Source organism: Cryptomeria japonica, chromosome 3 (genome assembly GCF_030272615.1).
Source record: "Cryptomeria japonica chromosome 3, Sugi_1.0, whole genome shotgun sequence".
Taxonomy (NCBI): domain Eukaryota; kingdom Viridiplantae; phylum Streptophyta; class Pinopsida; order Cupressales; family Cupressaceae; genus Cryptomeria; species Cryptomeria japonica.
In genome coordinates, this window is record NC_081407.1 from 980,185,655 (window position 1) to 980,211,226 (window position 25,572).

At 38.4% G+C, this 25,572-nt stretch overlaps 1 protein-coding gene across 3 annotated transcripts in view; it reads right to left on the bottom strand.

Moving 5' to 3' along the window:
• Nucleotides 1-685: 685 nt before the first annotated feature.
• LOC131076211 (uncharacterized) overlaps nt 686-25,572 on the bottom strand; it is a 104,156-nt gene continuing 79,269 nt past the window's right edge. For all 3 annotated transcript variants that reach the window (XM_058013273.2, XM_058013275.2, XM_059217078.1), the window contains 4 exons: nt 2,560-2,633; nt 1,972-2,051; nt 1,588-1,742; nt 686-1,448 (listed from right to left, as the gene is read on the bottom strand). In XM_058013273.2, the coding sequence (XP_057869256.2) occupies nt 1,081-1,448; nt 1,588-1,742; nt 1,972-2,051; nt 2,560-2,633 (677 nt within the window). In that variant the 3' untranslated portion in view covers nt 686-1,080. The remainder of the gene's footprint in view (nt 1,449-1,587; nt 1,743-1,971; nt 2,052-2,559; nt 2,634-25,572) is intronic.

Below are 25,572 nucleotides of genomic sequence, written 5' to 3' on the forward strand. Positions count from 1 at the left end.
TTCCTGGTTAAAATAAAATTTGTTCTGGAAAACAACTCAATATATATATTAGTGGACTGTAGGTTAACTGCTTATTATTTTATGTATTTTCATTCAATTTTGGTCTAAAACTTGTAGCATATGATAATTGATGAGGTTTGCTATTAAAGACCTTGATCACTATTGGCTAGCAAGACAAGATGCTCCCTGCACTTGTGATGAGGTAGCATATGGAGATTTCTCATGTGAGAGAAAAAATTTATTAACTCATGAATATAATCAGTGGCATGGCAATACAAATGTATTCTCATGTAATGGTACAATCCTCAATGTTGTTTTGGAAAGAAATGGAGACTTAAAAAGCTAATGCAACACTTCATTTGCTAACTGTCAAAAAGCAACGAGATGCTCAGTTTGCATCCTTACCTTGAATGTACAACATAAATTGGGAGCAGGCATCTAATGCCATTCTACACTGTCCATCATGGTGGTAATTTGCAGCAATGAACTTGCACCTTCTCGGCCCTGGGGTATGTTCATTCCAACTCTTTTCCATTTAAATCCCAGATAACATGACAACTTTGTGCAGAAATATGTTAATTAGCTTATGAGTGCAACTGCATAACACTTCCAAATATCTTCTATAATTTATTTTATGGTTAAAACTTGGCAGTTTTGAGATCATTTCATTAACATAAAATGTCAATTTGTGTGAAATATGACCCCTATAAGTATAATGCAGAAAGTGAGGAGACAACCTAATGCCTGAAATATACAAAGGAAAACTAAACTTATTTGAGCAGAAGACTCGAAAATGGGCAGACAAGGTTTTCACCAAATAGAAATGACTTTTGGAACACAAAAAATGGTCACTTCCTTTGGATGTAGTACACTGTAGACCATCATTGAGATGACCTCACATCCCAATTATAGATTCTATACCATTTACATATTCTGCAAGTTTTTATCTGCATGGAAATTGTCATTATGACTGGAAAACAGCCTCACACAACTCGAAAAGTTTTTGATCAACAGGCAGGCAAAGAATTAAAAAACATAGTTGTCACCTTCAAGTAAACAACCATGCCATCATTCTTCAATTCATGGTAAGACTTGTTTCTTGATTTTCCAGCCTAGCGAGCTATCCTCCCATTTATTTTCTGGGATGTTTCCAGTAACACCCTCTGCCTGAAGCTCCTCTGCCAGTATTTGTCTAATCATATCTTCCTCTGGATTGGTTGATTTTTGCTTACAAACTCCCAACAGATTTGATAAATCATAATCATTTGCCATGTTGCTTCCGACAGAACAATCAGGTTGCTCATATTTGTAATCCTTTTCCAGTTTGAAAGTTATAACACTTCCTGTGACAGGAAGCCCCGTATCCAGCTCTTTGTCCTCTAACATATCTGCTTGATTATCATCTGAATTGAAGTTTAGTCCTTGAATTTTCATGGTACCAATATTCACTGCATATAAAGTGTCAAACAGCAAAATAAGTCAGTCTGCCTTTGTCAATTTTGAACTGGGATTAAAATATGGAAACAACAATCTCAGATTGGCATGCAGCATCTACACTCATACTCTATAATTTAAATGGAACCATACCTACAGCTTCCTGTCCGATCAAATGAGGCAAATAACGATTAATATGGTCTTCTGCATCCTTTTCTGCTTTCAAAGTCTCACATTCAAAGGAAATGAAAAGTTCATTGTTCTTCTCTTTGTTCTTTGCAACCATGGAGACAACATCTTCCTCCCATCTGTAGAAAAAATTAGCATCACTAGTTCTCAAATGATCCAGAGTCAAACTACAAATTATAAAAAAATTGCTAACAGACACTGTATTTTGTAGGGCATACCAAAGGAAATGAGTTGTGACAATTTTGAGCATTATAAAAAGGGTATGATTTTAATACTAGTAATGAGAATCAGAGAAAGCAATCATGATAATAAGGAAGCATTGAACAAAATCCAATATTTAAACGATACCCATGGACATGATCTACATTCTGGAACCGAGCAGCATCTTGACCTTTACACTCCACCATGACATCAATTTCCTTCTTGCTCTGCCCTCCCATGGGTATTCAATATTAGTACATAACAAAACCAGAAGAAAAAACCTAAGAAAATTTCCAAGCATAGAGAAAAGGAGTGATCTATAAGAAAAATCATTTCCACTACCATCTTGTACTATAAGTAGAAATACCTTCTAGGCACTGGAAAAGATTTTACAAATTGTTAACTGAAAGATGATAACAGGAGCCCTAGTTAAAGGTAAAGTTTCACTTAGTAGCACAGGTAAGCTCAAATATTGTTTTCAGAATGACTGCCACTTTTTTAATATTTACAGTTAACATATAAATACTTGCTAAGATGTCAACAAAATGCAAAGCACAATGTTCAAAAGTTACAAGACAAGAATTTGATGGAGTCCTGCAATAACAAAAAAAAATCATGTCTGTGAATATACTGATTCAAGGCTTGATCGCTTCAGTCTAATAATTGTTATCAAAGAAGTACATTACCGCAAAATCAAAAGAAAAGACCCACAGCGTAGGCAACAAAGCAACTCACAGAATAATCAAAAATCGTTAGTTTAATCAACCGGTAATCTTCACCTCTGCTGCACTCCCTTTGACATGCTATTTCTGAAAATTTAAAAATAAAATTATCCAACCTATTAGCCAAAAGATCAAGAACCATTTCAAGATTTGAAAGTTTAAGATCTCAATATCTCAAGCAACACAAGCCCCAAAAATTATTAGTAAAAAATAGACAATTCCTCATCTTCTTCTAGATCCCCGCTAAGCAAATCAAACACAATAGAGAAATGCTTCATATGAAAACAGGTCTATACTAAATAATACAGTATTTATGACGTGAAGTTATAATAAACTACCTCTTCATAGAAAATGGTCACTTGCGAAGATACTATTATAGTCAAAATTTCCAAACAAATTCCATACATACATTGTAAAAATGTTTTCCCTTCTTACTTTAACAGTCAATTCAACATAATTTTAATTTTGGCAAGAAATATTTCTTCAGGTACCCAAAAGACAGGACCTCGGTATAAACAATGTAACATGTATAGAATCATGTAGAAGAAAGACAAATCACTTTCCTGGTACTACCTGTATTTTCTACTTTAGTAACTCTTGAATGTTCTGGTCAAATGAGATGAGCTCAAGTGGTAAATCAAGGTTTTGTAGTGGAGACCCGTGTTAAAATTCCCAGTAGACTTTTACCATGCTTAAATGTACAAACGCTGAATGTTGGGTTAGGTAAACTCCCACATCCAATTCTGGTTTTGGCATACTCCAATGGAAGCCAGTTGCAAGTCCTGGGTGAATTTGATAGAGGAGATACCCCTTGGTTGTGGCACTAAGATGGAGGACACATTACAAGGGGAATTTATCAATATAAAAAAGAAGAAAATCTTGAATGTTGTTAATAAGTGAGATGTACTTACAACACTTGGAATTGTAAAAAACAAGACAGCAATTCAGAACACAGCTGCGAAGGACAGTCATTTTATCAAACAGGAGGTGTTATAAAACTTTCTAGAAGGCTTTATCTCATCTCATACTAATCAATAAAAATGAAATGTTCCTGGGACCATACTCACATAGTTACCATGTTCAAGATTTTGTGTAGGTTGATTTTAAACATGCAATTACTAATTTACAGTTTGATGTTCAACGTGTAAGATTTTGACAAAATGGTCAAGCCATGTTGCTGTTGTCTTAATTCATGCAATCCATGACATAATTCTCAGCAAATGTAAAGGGTAGATACCGATGCAGAAGCCTCTCAGGGGTTATGCCATCATCATCAACCAAAAAGATATTTTGTAGTAATTTTGGAATTTTGTAGTTTAGCCTTGTGTTTTTAGGTGCATGAAGCAATCTTGATGCTTCAAATTAAAATTCAAATGTTTTCCCTCCCAATTTCACCATTCCTCTTAGAAGGAAACCACGGTGGACCCCAACTAACACTTGTTTGAAAGTTTGTGACCCCTGTTGGAAAACAAAGGTTCCCAATTTCTCACAAGGCAGTTGGGTTGGTGGTCCACTTACATATTGACCATTCAACTTGCATGTGTAACTCCCATTTGCATGCCATTTCACTTATTAGGAAGCTTGTGTGAAGGGGAGCTACTTTGGAAGGAGAATCTTGCATGCATAGTCTTCTTCATGTTGACTACATGGAGGATACAGTTGACTTCTTGACTTTGCATTAATCCTTGATGAATGATGCCACATTTGGAGGGAGTCACAAATTTTGACTCCTCAACTTCAAACCTTGACCTCCTTGGAAGCATGGCGCCACATCTGGAGAGCTGCATTTGGGAGTTCCATTATTCACTGGTTGACTAGAATCTTCTAATCAGTGCCATACAGAGAAAAGTTGTAAAAGAAGAAGAAAAAAGTTGAGTTTGGTTAGCTTCCCTAAGGTTTACTTGCAGGTTGAAGGTGAGAGAAGACCTTTGTAGAGTTTGTTTGTAGGCTGGGAGCTCAAGGTTGGAATTTGGTTCAGATAATATAGATGTAGGATAGTGGGTATCGATGTGTGATATCCCATTGTCATGTTATTTGTTCAATCCTTTATTTTCAGAGTTTGTCGGTTTCTTCTTGTCTCTGAATCCAAATTTTGTATGGGGAGATTATCAAAATTCTCCCTGAAATTTGATGTAAACATGTTTCAAGGCTATCTATGAAATTAGGAGTTCTCCTTATGTATCAGTGTCTAGTTTTAGGTTCATAAATCTGTATGTATTTCACTTTGGTCTCCAATTTTTATTTCTGATTTTAGATCATAAATTTGAAAACATGTGGAGCTAAGGATCTGATTTGAAACAACAAATATTGCTCTTGAATGTCTATTAAAATGAACTTGTCTAGGTTTTGTCTATTGTAATGTCCCCTTCCTAATTGCCCTAGAGTTTTCCCTAGAATCACCATTGCAACAAATTAGGGTTAGGGTTACATATTTGCCAAGTAAAAGATCTCTTTAAATAATGTGATCCTGGAATTGAATCCTGCAATCATAACATAAGAAACATATACACATATATAATATGTATCCATTATTAGGGTTAGTCCATAACACATGATATTCATATAATATATATAACATCGTTTCAAACACATTAGGGTGTGAGAGAAAAAGCATGATAGGTCTGCCTGAAGCCATCCCATACTAGACCCAAGACCAGAACTTTGGTCCTCTTGGCCCCAATGGCAGGCAACATGGACATCCACTCAAGGTGTCCTACCTAGTGGGGTGCTTGTACCTGCTTTCCCTATCCATGCTTCATATCCTAAGATTAATAGCCATCAATATAGAGTTGGGGAGGAGATCATAATGGAGGTTCCTCGATTGTCCTATCTAAGCCCAAGAGCGGAGATTTGGCCCTCTTGGCCATTGATTTGACAATCAATCCGAGCCTTCAAAATGTGATGAGTCCTCTATATAAGGCTCAATGCTCTCATTTGTAAAGATTAATAGTGGCTAAATAGGAAATAGTTAATAGTTGGTAGAAGTAGCAGTAGAGTAAGAGGAAGAAAGAAGAAATTGTTGCCAAGACTTGTTGAATTTAATACATGATCTTCGTTGAAGCATGATGGAATTCTATGTGTAATTTCTACAAGTTGCATGGTTTCTTGTCACTTCTCAAGTTTAGATAAAGTTCATTGATTGTAGTCGAGAAATGTTATGATATCTTGATGGAATTCCTGTTCATACCATTTGTAATTTGTTGATTGTAAGTTGCAATGTATGGTTAGTTTGAACCTCATTAAGCACAAGTTTGATTGTGAATGTTCATTTGAATTGCACTAGTCTTGGGTATTTGATGAATTTTCATAATATGAAAACCCTTCATTATTCCTTTGGAGATTGCATCAATTCTGTGTAGTTGTTCTTGCATGGCAAAACAAAGCTTGATTATGATATCTGTCTATCAAAGCATCATATGTTATTCTTATTGTTCTTAGGAGTAGATTAGATCTCTACACTCTTTATCCCTTTTATCTTTATTTTTTCAAGCAAGTTAGATTCCATGTTCCAGCATAGTTCATAAATGTAAGTCCCCTTGGATTACCAGCAATCACATCAACAATTGAGTCTATCCACACGTCAAGACCTGATAGTATAAACCTTGGAGTCATTTCATACGATCACATAGCTTAGCATTCAAGAGGTCATTGTTCAAGAGAGGATAGAATACTTAGTATTTTATTCTATGTTTGAGGTGTCATAAAAAACACAACACCGTGGCTCAAGACAAAACCATCCTCAAAGCTAACACCATAGTTCAAGACTCAGTCAAATGGGAAGACATAACAAAATCAGAATGCATTTGAAGAACAAGTGGGCAAAACAAATCAAATCATTCTCCACCAAGCATGTTGAACTCTCATCCAACTCTAAGTGTTAGGATCCTTGATCTTTTTGTGGAAACCTCATCAAATCTCTCTGTTCCGACAACCAATTTCCAAACGTTAGGAGATCACTAGCCTCACCCAGCTCTGATCACCACCAAAACTCTTATTGCATGATCACTGCAAAATCCAAGATCTTCTCCTAATGTCATGATTTACATCTTCACAAGGGAAGATTGTTTGTTTCCACTTGACAAATTTGCTCAAAAACACCCATATCATGCCAAAATTCACACTAGAAGTGTTCCAAAGCTTCCCATGGCACAATACCACATCATTACCAAAGCTCCCACTTAAAGTACTACAACGCTAATCATGGCACCATGATCGATGTCTCCCAAAGTCTAAAGATGACTCATGGCCTTAATACAATCAAATAACTCCAAAGGAAAATTGCTTCCTATTGATGTGTTTTTAGGCACTTCGAACACAAAATAAAATACCAAAGCATTTTACGCTCTCTTGAACAAGACCACCTCAGATGCTAAATATCTAATTAACTAAGACGATTCCAAGGTTTCTACGGTCAGTTCTTGACATGTGGGTAACTCAATGGTTTGATGTGAATTGTTGTTTTCACTTGGGGACTTGCACAATTGTTCTTGAAGATCTCAAACTTATCATGAATGGAGTAGGCTTGCCAATGATTTCAAACGACTTAGGATTTTGCAATTTGAGCTCTTGATCTATTCTAACAAAGATTTTCAAATAAAATACAAGAGGATGAGGGTTTAGAAGCTCTAATCTAATCCTAGAATGCAAGAGATAGTGAATGATTCCATGAAATTCGACTAGGCTAGGTATTGCCATCAAAGAACAACTTTACAAAAGCTTAGTGCAATCATTAAAGGTAACTTTATAGATTTTCAAATTCATACTAAGTAACATCAACATCATCAATTGGATGCATATCAAGGAGCAAGCACAAATTGAAGTTAAATTTGATTTATATTTCAGTTGACCACACAAGGCAAACTCACAATCAACAAGAAGCTAGTGGTATGGATAAATGAATTTCATCCAAATACATTCAACAATTTCTTTAATTCAATTAAAATACTTGAAAACAAATTCTAATCTAAATTTTGGAGGCATGAGAACCACACAATGCTTCAATATATCATAAAATCACCAAACTTCAATGATTAAATTCAAACTTGCAGCATATAGGCGACAATTCTCAAAAATCTCTCTTACAAATGAAAGGCAAATGGGTTTATATAGAGTCTCAAATGAAATGAATGACCGCGATTAATTTAGAGTCAAGGGCCGAGATCATGCCAACATTGCCCTAATTAGGGTTTACATCAAAAAGTGGAATAAAAAAGGAGGTCCAATCGGATGACGCCTAGTCATCAAGTAGGGAATCTTCTAAAAGATTTCGGCCTGCATCCCTCTCTCTAGCTGCATACTCAACGAATCAAGCTAAGACCGAGTTGAGTTCCTCCATCGTAACACTGGGTAAACCTTCCTGCTACAAATTGATCACATCCAAGGCATCTGAGAAAGCATCAAAAATGCTTTCCCAATCTGGCATAAGCTTCTGCAAGTTATTGATGTGAATCATGAGAGAAACCAAGTCATCTAGCTGATTCTTCCTTATAGAATCCAATTGTTTGAAGTAAATAAACTTCATCTTCTCTTTCAACTCTTCCAAGTTCAAACTACTGGAGGCGTGGACATCCTATCCCAGTAACTCTTCAATAGATGTAAGGATCTTGGATTGTATCTCTTGAATGGATCCTTCGATCTCCATACACTCCTGCTTTGCATGATCATACACCGACTTCCTCATGGCCAAAGAGCAATACCAACCATGAAAATCATAAACATTGCCTTCCTAAACAACTCTCTCCTGGATCAATGTGGACATAGGAATTTGCTTCAACACCTTGAGGCAAGGAATAGTCTTTTCCTGCACTGGTTGGAAATCTTCCCAAACTCCCTCCAAGTACTACATCCTGAATATGAGCATCGTTGTCTTATCAAGTGCTTGGACAAACTGAGCTAGGAAATCAACCACTTGCTTTGAAACATCTTCTATCCATTTTCCAACCTCTTGATAGGTATTCCTCATCGCCTCATGATCAAAGGAGGATCCATGAGCAATAGCAATGGGCGAGACAAAGGTAAGGATCCTCACGCCTTAGGGAATTCATCCCTTCAATAAACTCCTTGAGTCTCTTGTTCTCACTCTCAAGCATCTCTTTCTTCTCAATAGTCTTTTCTAATCGTGCCTCAATTGCCTTGACAGTATCATCTAGCTCCTGAAACTCTTGTTTCTTCGTAGTAGGTCCAAGGTCAATTGTGGTAACTTGATAGTCCATAGGAGTGATCACATCTCTAGTCTTATCACTTGTCGAGGCAGCCACTTGTGCAATATGTGTTCCTATATTGTCTCTAGTAATCCTAGAGAACATCTTCGCCTTCTTCTTTTCCTTTTCCTTGCCAACCCTGGCTAGGAAGTCATCAATATCTTTTGTGTGTTGGGCCTCTATCACTTTCTTCTTCTCCATGTTGCTTAGCAACCAATCGGGAATTGTAGAAAATTCCATCCCATCTTTAAGGTATAAATCCTGATTAAGTCCTCTCGGGTCTGAAATAACATCATCATCATCTTTATCCTTAGTCAAATCCACCACGTTATTGCCCAAATTGACCTCAAGATGAATTGTGGGAGATCCTGGCTGCTCTTCATCTTCTTCATGTGGTGTCGATTATGCTGTAGCATATAAATCTAGATCATTCTCCAGTAGGATTTCCATGTCGGAAACCCATTATTACTCATTGTCCTTCTCTATCATATCACTCTCCTTCACGGATGAGGAACTCATGGTAGACTGAGGAGTGTTAGACTTATGTTTCTTGTGCCTTGACTCTTGGCTAACCATCTCCTTGCCTTTTGCTTGTGATCCTCCAAGCATACCTTTCCTTCTTTTGGGAGCCCGACTCTCCTCATCATTGTGTGTTCTAACATTGTTTATTGTCCTTTCATCATCATTAAGAGAGGACTCCTCATTTCTCATCTTATCATAGGTTAGGGTGACCTCTAGTTTTCTCGACTCATTAATGTACTTGTCTACCCATTCTCTGGAGTAATCATTTACATCTCTCATCAAAATAGTCAAATCTACCAACTCAGGCTATGACCAACTAGGTAACTATTAGAATATTTAATTCTATTTTAGTCACCTATTTTTAGTTCCTTGTTTAATGGTCATTTACCTCTTTTATGTAATTAGCCTTTTAGTAGTTCACTTTAACGATTAGTTCTTTTTATAGAACATCATCTTGTAACCTCTATATATACGTTTGTATATCGTTCAATTAATTCATCCGATTATTGAATCATTCATTCAATTATTTTTCATGGTATCAGAGCATGAAAATTAAAATTTTCGAAAGATTTCTTTATTGAAAAATTTTGTAAAATTTTTAAATTTTTTTTTAAAAAAAAATTCTTTCTTGGGCGATTTTTTTTTTGGTAGGGTTGCTAGGGCATGATTTGGAGTATGTGCAAGGCGTTTTTATTCTAGGCGAAATTTATTGCAGGTTCTGGCTAGGTTTTAGGAAGGTGGAGAATATTTTTCAGAGCCCTGCGTTTTTCAAAGCCCCCATTCTTGCGATTTTCGCAACACATTTGCAGGGCCGTGTTTTTAGTGACGCGGGTTTCTTTTTTTTGCCATGCGATTTTTGCAGGGTTTTTTATCGCGATTTTTTCACGTTTTCCAATGTGCCACCTATGCCAACTAGGGTTTTTTTCTCAATTTTCCCAACCTACAACAACCTATTTCACGATTCTCGCGTTTTGACGCGATTTTATGGCTAGGGTTTTCTTCACACCTGCATCGATTTCGCGATTTTTCTGTGTTTCGCGAATTTTTTGGGTTTTAGGAATTTTGTTGGGGTTTTGACCCTTTTTTTTTTACGTTTTTTTTTAAATTGTTCTTTTTTTTTTTCTGCAGATAGTTACCTCGGGATCTATGCTAGTTTTTTTTGATTGATTTTTTTTTTAAAATCAATACTATTTTTTGCAGATTATTATTTTCCGAGTTTTTTTTTCAAAAAATTCTCATGTTTTAAATCTGTAGAAAATTTTAATTTTTGGGTTTCTTCCAAACCTTGAAATTCATGCATTGGGATTCGTGCCAAGTATTCCCTTCCAGGGTTTCAATTTTTTGTTGTTGCCTCTATTCTGATTTTTTAAATCAGTATCTTTTGTCTCTTGCTTTCACTCGGTTGACCTCGTTCACCCTTGATTTATGTGATGGCATCTTTGACCAACATCATGTTGGAACACGGTCAGAAGTTCAACGACCGCAATTACAACACCTGGAAACAGCGCATGTTGACCATTTTTGAGTATCGTTGCCTTGATCAGATTGTTTTGGGCAAGGAATCTCGTCCTACAACAACAGGTGATGATCAAGATAAACATGATGCGAAGAATCGAGAGGTTGTCGTGCTTATCAAACTCTCAGTCACAGATGATCAACTCCCTCAGGTGCCTTCAAGTAAAACAGCTAAAGAGATCTGGGATATCTTGAAGGATCTTCATGAAACGTCCGACAAGAGCCGAGCTTTCTTTCTGAAAATGCCATTTTCTATCATGATGGATGAGAAGTCATCTATCCAGGCACATCTTACGACGATCAAGGACATTCGTGACCAGTTGGAAGCTATAGGGCGAACCATGGTGGAAGAGGATATGGTAGTGATCAAGCTGAAAAGCCTTCCCAGTTCCTACGAGCACTTCATTGATACGCTCAATATCTCCTCTAATAGTGTTGATTTGAAGATTCCTGATCTCTGCAACAAGCTTCTATAGCAGGATCGATGGAAGCAGCAGTTTGGAAGTAGAGCTAGTTCATCCACTGAACAGGATTTCACAACCTCAGCTTCACATAAGTACAAGGGTAAAGCTTCGTCCTTCTAGCAGAAAGGACAAGGTCAAGGTCAACCTCAACAGTCTTCAAAGAAGAAGAGCTTACAGTGTTCCAACTTCCATATATATGGCCATTTGGTGAAAGATTGTAGGAAATTGATAGCATCCCAACAATCCAAACAGGGAGGGTCCAAGCAGAAGCCAATTCTGCCACGCATCCTGATCAGAAGGAATCTAACTTCTATGCGTTCATGGCCCAAACCTCATTTGATGATGTTCAATCATCAGCCTGGTACATTGACTTTGGAGCCTCTCGGCATTTCACACATTGTCGAGATTGGTTTACAGAGTACATGCCTTTCATTGATTCAATGATCTTTGGTGAAGGCGAAGAGCATACTGTTGTCGGTAAGGGCAATGTTAAGATTTCATCTAGTGGGAGGGATTTGATATTCCTCAATGTATACTTTGTACCTAGTATGAAGCCCAATCTACTGTCAATCAGTCAGATTATGCAGCATTCACCACAGCTGGATGTGGTCTTTGGGTTACACAAGTGCAACATTGTTGACAAGGAAACTCGCACTACAGTTGCAGTTGGCATTGAGGATCAAGGTCTTTATAGACTTGTTGATTGTACTAGTTCTCAGGAGCTCGCCATGGCAGCTAGGAGTACTTCCATCAGCAATATGGACACCTGAATGTCCACTATCTCTCTCAGTTGGTTCAAGAGGATCTAGTCGTAGGATTACCTGAGATTCAAACTCAGAATCATGGAGTTTGCGGAGCGTGTCAAGCTGGAAAGTATCATAAGACTCCGTTTTCAGATGGAGACGCTTGGAGAGCATCCAAGGTCTTGCAACTCGTTCATGCGGATATTTGTTGTCCCATGAACACTCCATCAGTCATTAGTGTTGAGACATGGACCAGCTAGGACTCAAACCTAGGACCTTCCATACGCTGTTGGAGTGCTCTACCACTGAGCTACTGGCCCCTCTTGGACCAGTCCATCGTCGGTCCGGGTGTGGCTTATTTCCAACACCAACACCCCCCCTTAAGCCACACCTCTCGTGTGCTTGGGGCTCCTAGCCTGGACTTGGCTCTAATACCATGTTGAGACATGGACTAGCTAGGACTCGAACCTAGGACCTTCCATACGCTGCTGGAGTGCTCTACCACTGAGCTACTGGCCCCTCTTGGACCAGTCCATCGTCGGTCTGGGTGTGGCTTATTTCCAACACCAACAACTGGATGCAAGTATTTTCTATTATTTGTTGATGATTTCAGTAGACGCGGGTGGGTTTATTTTCTTAAGTAGAAATAGAGGTGTTCACCATGTTTAAAAAGTTTTAGGTCTTAGTGGAAAAAGAGTTTGGCTGTCAGATAGTCACTCTTCGGTTCGACAATGGAGGGGAATTTTGTTCTACAGAGTTCACAAACTTCTGTGCATCACATGGCATTAAGCATCAACTTACCACACCTTACACCCCTCAACAGAACGGTGTTGTTGAGCGCAGGAACTGTACAATCACTGAGATGGCTCAATCTATGTTGGAGCATAGAAATGTTCCAAAACACTTTTGGGCGGAAGCGGTCTTCACTACAGTCTACCTTCTGAAACGATCTCCCACAAAGGTCGTTAAGAAGATGACTCCAAAGGAAGCTTGGTCTGGCAGGAAGCCCAAAATCAATCATTTAAAAGTTTTTTGCTCTACAGCTTATGTTTGGCTTCCAGATGCCAAGCGCACCAAACTTGATCCAAAGAGTCAAAAATTGATGTTCATCCGCTACAGTGACAACCATAAGGCATATTGGCTGATTGATATAGACACCAATCGCCTCATATTCAGTTGAGATGTAGTATTTGATGAAGAAAGAGGGCCTTTTCATCCTTCCTCTCTTGATTTGGGCACTAAGGATCAACCTCCAAAGGCTGCAAGTATGGGTGTTCGCCTTCCCTTAGCTCCACCTGATGGGAGGGATTCAATTGACTCTACAGTTGTGGGGTCTCCCAGGCATGACATTGCACCACCTGACTTTCCTCAAGACCTTCTGGATTCACATGCAGAGGAGTTTGCTCCAGATATTCCAAGTAATCTTCTTCATCCTACAGCAAATGTTGGTACTTCTACTCTCCGGCCTAAGTGGTGGGCCAAGACCATTGATGATCTTCATGATGATGAGTTCATTGAGGGTAGATCAGCTAGAGGCAAGAGTAAGCAAAACATAGTTAATTTTGCTCTTATGGCCAACATTCACAGTATTTATGAGCCTCAGACATATATAGAGGCTAAAGGTGTACCTGAGTGGGAAAAGGCTATGGCAGCTGAGCAACATAGTCTTCTGAAAAACAACACTTGGGTATTGTCAGATCTTCCTCCAGGGAAGAAGCCCATTGGCTGCAAATGGGTGTTTAGAATCAAGTATAAAGCTGATGGAACCCTTGATAAGTACAAGACTCGGTTAGTAGAAAAAGGGTTTTCACAGAAGGAGGGCATCAACTATGAGGTGACATTTGCTCCCACAACCAAGATGAGTACCATTCGGCTTGTCCTCGCTCTCTCAGCTCAGTTTGGATGGAAAGTCCATCAAATGGACGTCAAGAGTGCCTTTCTCAATGGTGATTTGCAGGAAGAAGTCTACATGACGCAGCCTCCAGGTTTCAAGGTTGCCGGTAAGGAACACCAGGTATGTAGACTAGTCAAAGCACTCTATGGCCTCAAACAGGCTCCTCGTGCATGGTACATAAAAATTGATAAGTACTTGATTGATCAAGGCTTTCTGAGGAGTCCTTCAGGTCCCAATTTGTATGTCAAACATACTAGTGATGATATTCTATTTCTAGTAGTCTATGTTGATGATCTCATCATTACTGGCAGTGTAGCACATTTGATCATGCAGGTCAAACAGAATTTGTGTAAGCATTTTGATATGACAGATTTGGGACTTCTCCATTATTGTCTCGATGTAGAGGTTTGGCAAACTGATAGCCACATATTCATTTCTTAGTCAAAGTATGCCAAGAGCCTATTGGATAAGTTTCGAATGCAAGATTGCAAACTTGAATCTACACCTATGGAGATTGGGCTGAAATTATCAGCCAAATCAGATTCACCTGTAGTGGACGAATCTTCATTCAGGCAACTAGTGGGCAGCCTCATCTATCTCACCGCCACTAGAACTGACATCAGTTATGTTGTGAGCTATATTTCTCGCTTCATGTCAGCCCCAAAAGTTGAACATTGGGTTGCAGCAAAGTGTGTGCTTAGATATGTGAAGGGCACTCCTGATTTTGGCATTCTATACAGTAGAAGCAAAGATCCTAGGCTGGTTGGTTTCACAGACTCAGATTGGGCAGGTTGTGTTGATGACAGAAAGTCAACCTCTGGGTATGTTTTCAGCTTGGGTACAGGTGCAATCACATAGACCAGCAAGAAACAACAGGCAATAGCTCTTTCCTCGACTGAAGCAGAGTATCGAGGAACTATTAAGGCAGCATGTGAGGCGATTTGGCTACGTAGGATGTTTGTAGACATGCAAATGTCTCAACCAAGACCTACTCCCTTGTTTTGTGATAATCAAGGGATTTTGAAATTAGCCAAAAATCCAGTCTTCCATGAGCGGACAAAGCATGTGGAGCTTCATTGTCATTTCATTCGCTAGCATGTTGAAGATGGATCAGTGATACTGCAGTACATTCCTACAGAAGATTAGACTGCAGATATCCTCACCAAGTCTTTGAGCCCAGCAAAGTTTCTCAAATTTAGAGGGCAACTTGGTGTGATAGATAGAAAGACCATTAAGGGAGGGTATTAGAATATTTAATTCTATTTTAGTCACCTATTTTTAGTTCTTTGTTTAATGGTCATTTACTTTTTTTAGTAATTAGCTTTTAAGCTTAATTTAGCGTTTAGCTTTTTAGTAGTTCACTTTAACGATTAGTTCTTTTTATAGAACATCGTCTTGTAACCTCTATATATACTTTTGTATATCGTTCAATTAATTCATCCGATTATTGAATCATTCATTCAATTATTTTTCAGTAACGTGATAGGCTTGTCTTTCTCCTTTGCATACTGCGGATCAAAGTTTTAAAACTCAGACTTGCCACCGACTCGACAAACCAAAAATTTGGACTCGGACTCGAACTCGTGAAAGACTCGCGATAGACTCGACAAAAAAAACAACATAGTTTTACAAAAAAACATAAAGAAATTAATGCATTTAGAGAACATAAGAGCCATAATTGAAACATTACACATGTCATATGATCTACAAACGCGCAATATTTGAAATTTCATCATTCATACTCATAGTTTCAAACTTTCAACTCTAAAATGTATAATACCAAGATTTCTTCAATGCTAATTATGTTGTTATATGGAGCCTAATCAGACTCGGAGGTTAAATTTTCCCTACTTCCATCAGCGCAGTTTCCCCCTATATTTTTTGACGGGGGTTTGGGGGCAGCACCTCGCAAGGCCAAAAATACTTTTATTATTTTATAAAGGCGTTGGGCGTTATTTTTCTATTGGCCCATGTCCAATTAGGGTTACCCCTTAACCCCCAAAAAATTCAAAAAGGGGGGCACGCGTCCCCGTGGAACACTGTGAAAAACAACCCTTCATGAGATATTTCACTCCCTCAGTTACACCAAATGAAGGCAAAAAAATAAAATAAAAAACTCATTTTAAAGCTTGCATGACGTTTTTTTCTGGGTCGCGCGAGTCCTTGCAAAAGACTCGCAAGTCCACGAGTTTTAAAACTATGCTACGAATGGATGCGATCCTCATCATCTTGCACCTAATCTGGAATAGAGAAGAAGTTACACTTCCTCATGAAGTCCACTAACATCCGCCACCACATCTTCCTTCTAACTGCGAACTCATCCATGAGATTGGCCCAATAGTATTCGATGTCAATCTTGTGTATAAACTTCCCTCCCTTAATCTTTACAATTCTTTGAAATGGATCGAATCGATCCCTACCTCTATAGATTCCAAGATCATAAGGCCAATAACAATCATCCACAACAAATAACCCGTTAAGGTTAGAAAGCATAAACTGAAAACTTGCTGAAGATTGCAACCCCTCCACTTTCTGATCACCAAGTGCCCAATGTGGGAAGGTGAGAGCATACGGTGAATAGGGGATTGTTAGATCTCAAACTGCTGAAAGATGAAATGAAATACAATACTGGGCGGCAAGCCAGCCCCTTCCGCTTATCCAGCGGGAATGCAAGAAACTTGGCGGTGAACCAACCAAGAGAAACACACAAGGCACAAATCACTCGACTGCAATATTTCAGCGAGAGGACTGAAATTACAAAACAAACTCAACTCAACCGCTTATGTAGCGAGAGGACCATTACAATCAGACATCACTCGACCACTTATGCAGTGGGAGGACTGAATTACAATTTACTTGAAAATAGGCGACAAGCCAGCCTCTTCCACTTTTCAGCGGGGTGAGATTTACAAGGCAGAATTGGTTAGTAGTACTACTACTTAACCTTACAATAATCAAGATAATGTGAGAAGAGAGTAATGCTGAACATCCAATTAAGAACATGAAATTTCTGCTAACATCAAAAATCTGCAAGTTGGAATTGCAAAACCAACAGCTTGTGGATTCACTAAAACGCTCACAACTCTCTCATTACTCACCCAATTCACCCAAAATCTGTTCTAAACAATTGCTATACCCGCCACAATGAGAACAAACCCAAGGAAAGCCATCAAAACACCCATATTTATTTTGCACACTTCCCAATGCATTAACTAAACCCCACGCCTAACGTGGGAAGTTCGATTTTCAATATAAAAATCCACACTCAAAATAAAATGCTAAAAACTTACAATATGCATCACCAGTGGTAGGAAGGAAGGATGAGCCGATACCCCGAATGATGGAATCGCCTGGCCAAGAGGTGCAAGCAAAATACACTTTCAGCAGTCCCGCGACCAGCAACCAGAAAACACTCCAATCTCAATCAAAACACTCCACAATCTGCAACTCACTCACCAACAGCACTGGGAATACATGAACACAGCTAGGTACTATCTTGCAAGTACGAAATTGAGACTTAGCTAGGAAGCCACACTTCGAAGCTCAGATTTTTCAATCGCCAATTTGGCAGCATAACGATGCAAATTCATTTCATACCAAATGAGAAGTCCAACACTCTCATTTATAGATTTTGAGGGCTCAAATTCAAATTCACAATCCCTCCAAATGAACGCCAAATCCAAATGCACATTCACTTCACATTATTTTGAAATTACATTTCATTTCTCCTTTCTCCAAATCGACCTTCTCATAGGAGCAAATATTTTTATAAAAATGACAATAAAATCATAATGTGGCATCCAAGGTAGATAAGTGAAATATATTATAAAATTAACTTATTTCTCCATAAGGCATCCATCTTGCCGTATTAATATTTCACTTTATAAAGTATTTTTCCTCAACAATAAATCACCCAATATATAATTAAGGAAATGACTTATATATCAATATAACTTAAGCAACCCCTTTTAAATAAATCGTCCAACCTTTGCCTTAAGTTATAATTTAATTTAAAACACCATTTTTCATCAAATACTGAACCTGCCAAAACAAGCTCCAAGGATATGGGGAAACAAGCTGAGAGAATTGCCCTACCAAAAATAGTCACTGAACTGAGCTGAGGAACCCTTGCCAAGAATAGCACCAAAAAATGAGGGAAGACCAATTGCTTAAACTAACCTGTCAGAAATAGCTATCTGAACAAGCCTGTTGACATCCTGCTAAAAATAGTACTTATAAAAATAGCATACTGCTAACAATAGTAAGTGTTTCCAAAGTGATTTTAACCACACACTGAGCAATCGTCGTACTTACTAAAAATAGTAAGCTTGGAAAAAGTCACCTGATGCAGATGCATGTCAAACCATCCCGAAGCTCTCTGAAAACCTAGAAGGAATCCATAATCCAAACTGTCAAACTCCCACATATAGCCCTTGAAATCACCAAAGAATCCTCCTAGAAAATAGGAAACCCTAATTTCTGCCCCCAACTAGCCTACGGGCCTCCGAACTAGGCTAACGACCAACAGAACTAATCACTGCGGAGAAGGGGACATTACAATAATCCTTGCTTACAGGCCTTGACTAGATGAAGGATGACCTATCTATGCCTTGTGAGCAAGTTGGAACGAGATGGGATGAGGAAATTGAGCCTAAAACATGAATTTCGCTCCTGACCCTTCCAAAGGGTCCAGAGCGAAATTCCTCTTTAGGTCCTGTCCTTCCAAAGGTACCTAAGCGAAATTGTTAAGATGCACTTTTGATTCAACATTTTGAACTATACACTTCCTTAAGGTGATTTGTTAGCATGTCCTAAGGTGAGAACAATGTGAATGAGGGTGAAGTTTGAGTGTTTGGATGATATCTAAGACTAATTCCGCAAATTCGATCCTGACCCTACCAAAGCGTCCAGAGCGAATTTCCTTATATCTCCCTTCTTGGTCCTAATTTGCATCACAAACATTGCTCCCATGGCGTCTTTGAAGAAATGGAGAATTTGGGCAAAAACACCAAATTCGCTCTTGACCCTTCCAAAGGGACAGGAGCAAATTTTCTTAAAACACCTATTTGCTCCTTGTTAGGGTCGAACCCTTTGTTCCTGTGGTGTGATTAAGGCAAGATTAATGACTTAAAGTGATTTGGGACCTAGAAGAATGCCCTTGGATCTTGAAAGAGTTAGGAATTTGAGCATAAGTATCAATTTCGCTCCTTACCCTTCCAAAGGGTCAAGAGCGAAATTCTCCAAATGACCTAATTCCTCACTAGAAGCATTGAATGGTGGTCATGCAAGACAAGAAAAGGGTGGAAAAGACAAGTCCTAGGCAAGTTGAGTGTGAATAGAGTTTAAAGGAGCAATTTCGCTCCTTACCCTTCCAAAGGGTCCAGAGTGAAATTCATCTTAGCTCCTGACCCTTCCAAAGGGTCCAGAGCGAAATTCCTAGAAAGACTCTATTTTGCCTAATGCACTAAAAGAACCTTGTTTTAAGCTAAATTGATGGCGAATTGACTTGATCATGGTAGGAGCAGGTTTGATAAGTTAAGTTCAAGACAAAGTGGTGATGAATGGAAGATGAATGGTGTCAAAAGACAAATTTCGCTCCTGACCCTTCCAAAGGGTCTAGAGCGAAATTCACCTAAGCTCCTGACCCTTCCAAAGGGTCCAGAACGAATTTCTTTAGGAAGTCTTGTACCTTGCCTAAGCCTTTAAGCTAACCTATTCCTAAGCATTTTCAAGGGCAAAAGACTTGTTTTTGATGAGAAAAGGATGAGAAATGAAGGTTTATGAAGGAAAATCAAGCAAAATGTCAATTTTGCTCCTGACCCTTCCAGAGGGTCCAGAGCGAAATTCCTAGGAGGTCTAATGTTTTGCCTAAGCCCTTGAGCAAAACCTATGCCTAAACAATTTTGGAGGCGAATGATTTGATCTTGGTAAGGTAAGGTTGAAAATGAAGTCTATGTGAGGTAAATTGAGCAACTTTGTCAATTTTCACTCCTGACCCTTCCAGAGGGTCTAGAGCGAATTTCATTATGTCATGTCCTTGCAAAGGGTCTAGAGCGAATTTCATTATAGGTCCTGTCCTTGGAGAGGGTCCAAAGCGAAAATCTCATTATAGGTCCTGTCCTTGGAGAGGGTCTAGAGCGAAAATCTCATTATAGGTCCTGTCCTTGGAGAGGGTCTAGAGCGAAAATCTCATTATAGGTCCTGTCCCTGGAGAGGGTCCAGAGCGAAAATTTCATTATAGGGCCTGTCCTTCCAGAGGGTCTAAAGTGAAATTGATCTTAATGCCTTCTTGTTCATGGTTTGAAGTGAGAAATACCATGTTAGGATGAATATATCATAAGTGCTTGACACCATTTTTGTTTGTTTTGCAGATCAACAAAATCAAGATGGAGGAAGATCGGGCCAGGACAAGGGCGACCTCTTCAAGTTTCATTATCATCAAGGACGCTTCAAATGCGTGAGAGAGGACTCAAGGTGCTACTAAGTTGAAGGACTTCAAGTGTTCAAGGAATTGCAAGTAGTACAATTAACCATCATCAAGGACCTCATTCTACCACATGAAGAAACCACAGGATGTCAAAAAGAAGGATCTTATAAACACTTCAAGACGAGGTGAACTACCAGAGGAGGAGTGACTTGACCATGAAGAGGCCTCATCAAACACAAGAGAGTCAAGGAGAGATACGCTATTCATCAGGTACATCAAGGACGAAGCAGGATCAACCAAAGTCAGTGCAAGGGTACATTGAAGAAGCAGATAGTTTTAGAAGAGTTAATCAAAGTTAACTTCTCAATTGAGTATCAAAAGAGATACGAGCAAGTACTAGACAAGGTGGCATCCTAGTCACTATTCCTCCAATCAAAAGGCTCCACATCAGCATGTCCAGATTCAGTGAACCACGCTTATGCATGAAGGCACAAACTTCGATCCTATTGGTTCACGAGCATTGAATGTAATTTTATCATTGGCTAAAGGAGTTTGTTATAACAAACCCTAATTAGGGTTTTCATCTTGTAATCCTAGCCATTGATTGTAAATCAATCAAATCCATTGAATTGTAGGGAGCTCTCTATATAAAGCTCTGGCTCTTCATTTGTTAAGGTTAATACTGAATAGTTAGTTGATAGTTAATAGTCAGTAGAATAGTCAATAGCAGAAGAATAGTGAATAAAGTAGCAATTAGAATAGAGTAGGAGAAGGCAAGAAATTGTTGCCTTGATTGTAAATGAACTCCATTTTTATTGAAGTTACGGTGAAGTGTGTTGTTTCTTTGCAATATGCATGGTTTCTTGTTGAATCTTCATTTTAGATGGTAAACGATTAGATTGAATGAAAGAAGTTACTAAATGCACTCGCGTGGAGTCCGCCTAGTCCAAACCACTAGCCTCTTACTGATTGTAAGTGCGCCCCGCGTGGTCAACTGACATTGAATGAGCTTAATTTCGAATTGTTATGTGCCTATTGTTCATGCATTAACTTGAATGGTGATCAGTGTCTAATGGTGTAACGATTTGAACATCTTCAAAATTCCCTTAGAAGATTGCACTAAGTTGGTACCGAATTGTTCAATTTGATGGTGAGACCTAGCCCAGTGCGACTCCAACTAATCATTCATCCATCTTCTTGCATTCGAGATCTTAGATTAGACTCTCTAAACCCTACATCTTTTGCTATTTCTTTATTCTCCCTAGTGAGTAGATAGAACTCAAGTTCCAGCAAATCAAGCAATCAGGCGTACAAACGTAAGTCCCCTTGTGATTCCAGCATAATCACATCAGACCAAATTGGGCTTATCCACACGTAGAGACCCTACATACAAGAACCTTGGAGTTATTTCGATTGATCCTTAGGCAAATCTTTAGCATTCGAATAACTTTGTTCAAGAGAGGATAAGATACCTTGGTATTTTATTTTGTGTTCGCATGTGCATGAAAAACACATCAACATGTAGCAATAGCTCAAAATTTCTTGTAACTCAACTATTCTCACTATCAAAACTTCAACAAAATGGTAATCCAAATCTCTTTATTGTAGAATGATTCATGTCCCCTATCCCTTGTGGGACATTCATTGAGGCCTTATGATGGCAAAAACTTGGAATTTTTCTTCCCAACAACTTGAGGAAAATTTTGTGACAAAATCTTGAAAAATACCCCTCCAAGTCACTTCAAATGTCACTAGAGTGACAACTCCCTATCTCACCTTCCCAAAACCATGAGATATCACCACAAAGATGATTTGGGATCTTCCCAAACATGCACATCTAGGGATCTCCCTATCCCTAAGAGAGTTGCTTAGGTGATAGAAGACACAAGCATCCCATATTGAAACTTCCAAGAGCCATAAATTTCTTATACAAATTCAAAATTGCATCCCTTTTTTTTTAAAATTGCATATTTTTCCAAGACAAAACCAAATCTCCAATCCAAAAAAGAGGTCTCTCCATAGTGATATCTCCTCTATTTTGTTCATATCACTAAGAATACTTGCCCTAAAAGTGTCACACTAGGTATAGCTTGAGGGAAAACTTTGGCACCAACTTTGACTCTCCACACTCTACGGGATCAATGGCTCGAGACAACCTCCAAGTGAAAAAAAAATCCCCCTTTGCCCAAAGTGTCATAGGGGCGATAGCATGAATCCTTCCCATGGCTACTTCCAATATCCTTTCTTTCCAAGAGAAAATTCCAAAGTTCATACCCTCAAAGATATCATAACAACAATAGCTTGAAGCATCCCTTAAGCAACATGCGAATTTTTCACATGGCACAAACGTTAGATTTGAAAACCCTCAAATCCAATATGCCAAAAAATTCACAACTTGGAACTTTCACTCATTCAAGAACCTAGCAAGAAATCACAATAGATTTGAAACTATCTTCATCCAAAAAGGTCTAAAAAAGTCTTCCACAAATCTATAACATATATTTTTAGGTAGAAAAAATGCAAAACCCAATCATACAAACTTGAATCTATTGACACATTTGAAATGAACCAAAAAACCAAATGTACCAAACTCAATTTCCTAATGATAGACAATACTATTACAGGAGCATTAAAGCCACCAAAATACTATCATCACAACACACACCAACATGCAATCGAATTCTCCAAACCACAATCTTGATCTCAATTTTGTTGTGTTTCCATTCTTTGTGCCTAAAAACCAAGATCACGCATACAATGCTTTTGCTCAAATAGGGATTGATCTCACAAAGGGAACAACCCTCTTGCAGCCAAAACTATGGCTCTAATACCAAATGATAGGAACTATTTCTATATCATCACTAGTGTCAAGAATTCATTAATCCCACAAAAGATAGAATGCAAATAAGTTACATATCTAAAGCTAACTAGCAAAGAGAACACATGGCACATGATGTATCATGGGAAACCCTTTAAAGAAAAAGCTAGCCTCCAAAGCACATTCAATTTATTATTCAATAAATAAAGTGTTACAATACATTCAGAAAGTTACAATGCTTTTTCAAGAGTACAACAAAGGAGATCTCAAACCACTAGCTTTATTGGATCAATCCACCCACAACCGAAGCTCTAATAGTTGCTCTCCACCATGTTAACAAACTAACATCTCAACCAAACATCCATGACCATATTGCAAATGCACAAGCACGACCAACAAGAGTACGTTTGTGGCAAAAAGCAAAGATTTAAGTTGTTCTCAAACCACCAATGCATGCATCAAATATATTGGCAAGACCAGAAACAAAAACCAAAGAAAGTTTCCAATAACGTGCACTAAAACCATGTGTAAATTTGCCGCTCAAATCAGCACAATATCTTGGACAAATTCATCTCTTTTCAAGATGATCTCATGTGTCAGCCAAAGAGCCTTCTTGGGATTCTAGTCCACACTTAAATCTCTTTACCCAAAGTAACATCTTTTCACACCTTACAAGTGTCAAAGTCACATTTAACCATGAAACTAAGTGTTGTTTACTTGTCAAGCACAAATTACCAACTGGGACACCTATTCCAAGTGGGCACATAATTTATAAAAATTACAAATATGAACATTAGAAAATAGCGAAGTGGATGACACTTAATACCAACATTCCTAGCCAAGGAAAGGTTAAAAGGGCAAGCTTAGAATAAAAAAACTTTAAGATATGGGCCATATTCTATCTTAAAAGCAGTTGGAGATAATGCTTCCAGACTTGATCTACTCCCATTCATGATGACAAATTTGGTGGTGATTTTTTAATACCTACACCTCTATGAGCCATCCATGTTGGATGGGGACGAAGAGCAAGTGCTACCTTCATCAAAAGACTTGGTGTTTGACAACCAATCAATATTTCTAAGGGATTTGATTCTATAGTGGAAGCAAAGGAAGATACAAAATGTAACTCAAGACTCTTGGGGAGTGTTGTGACGTAATCACACATCGCCCCATTGCAAATGGGGACCCCCTTGTTTTTGCTTTTCAGGGTTGTGTTTTGGCATCTTGGGTTTTGTCTCCGGTCTCTCACCTTAGCAAATGAGTCAAGTTCTTCATATTCGGAGGATTCATCAAATCAATAAGGAGAAAGAATAAAGAACGTTTTGATGCTACGGATGTGCTTAGACAGGTTGAAAAAGTAAAAACACAATTTTTTGGGATCAATTCTGACTTCCTATTTTTTAGGAAAGTTGCTTTTTTCTACTTTTTGCTTTTTCATTTTTGACATTTTGGGGCCAAACCTAGAACTTGCTCTTTTGTTCTGCTTTTTTCTAAAAGTAGAAAGTTTCTTTTTGCTTTTCCCGGGATCTTCAAGTAATTAGCGAGTCAGAAGAAGTGTCAAGTCTAGGAAATTCATCTAAAGCAAAGCAGGTATGGAACCACCTTCGAATCCAGAGGATAACATCAGGAATGCTAATGAAAGATCACAAGAAAATGGCTAAGTATGAAGTTTGGGCCAAGAATCCTTAGTTCCATGGAAAGTCTGCCCTAGGAATGATGAAATTCCTTGACTAACCATGAAGTCCACTCCAACCTAGGGAAAATTCCTTGTCCATGTACCAAGTCTGCCCTATGCTTGATAAAATTCCTTGTTCAACCCTGAAGTCCACCCTTCCTTAGCATGGATTCCTTGAGCAAGTGTGAAGTATGCCTAGACATGAGGAAATTCCATGGTTACAGGCAAAGTCCGCCTAGACATGAAGAAATTCCACGATCTCAAGCAAAGTCTGCCCCCTTGGTGAAGAATCCACAAATTGACATGAAGTCCACCCTCTATGCATAAGAAAGTTCCTCAAACAAGTGTGAAGTCCACCCAAGGTGGATAAAAAATTAACTAAGTGTTAATGAATGTGAAAAATTCGAATCAAGATGAAGTTTGCCATAAGGAGAAGGTTCTAGAAGAAAGCACAAGAGATTGCCATTGAGATTATGAAAGCAAGAAACAAAGAGAAGGTTCGACTTGGTGTTCAAAACAAGACTAGATTTGTTTCCAACTAAACACAAAAAATGAGCATTGGCATTTCATTCACTCACAAATCACTTCACAAGGCTAAAAGTTGAAGCCTAGGAAACAATTTTTTCTAAACTTCAAAGCAAATTTCGAAGTAAATTGCAGATACAAGGCAACTTCTAGGAGAATTTCAGGTCAATTTCTACACTTGGAGACAAAGTTGAAAGCGATTCCTTAAAGCAATTTAAGGGATTTCATCAAAATTTTCAAGTT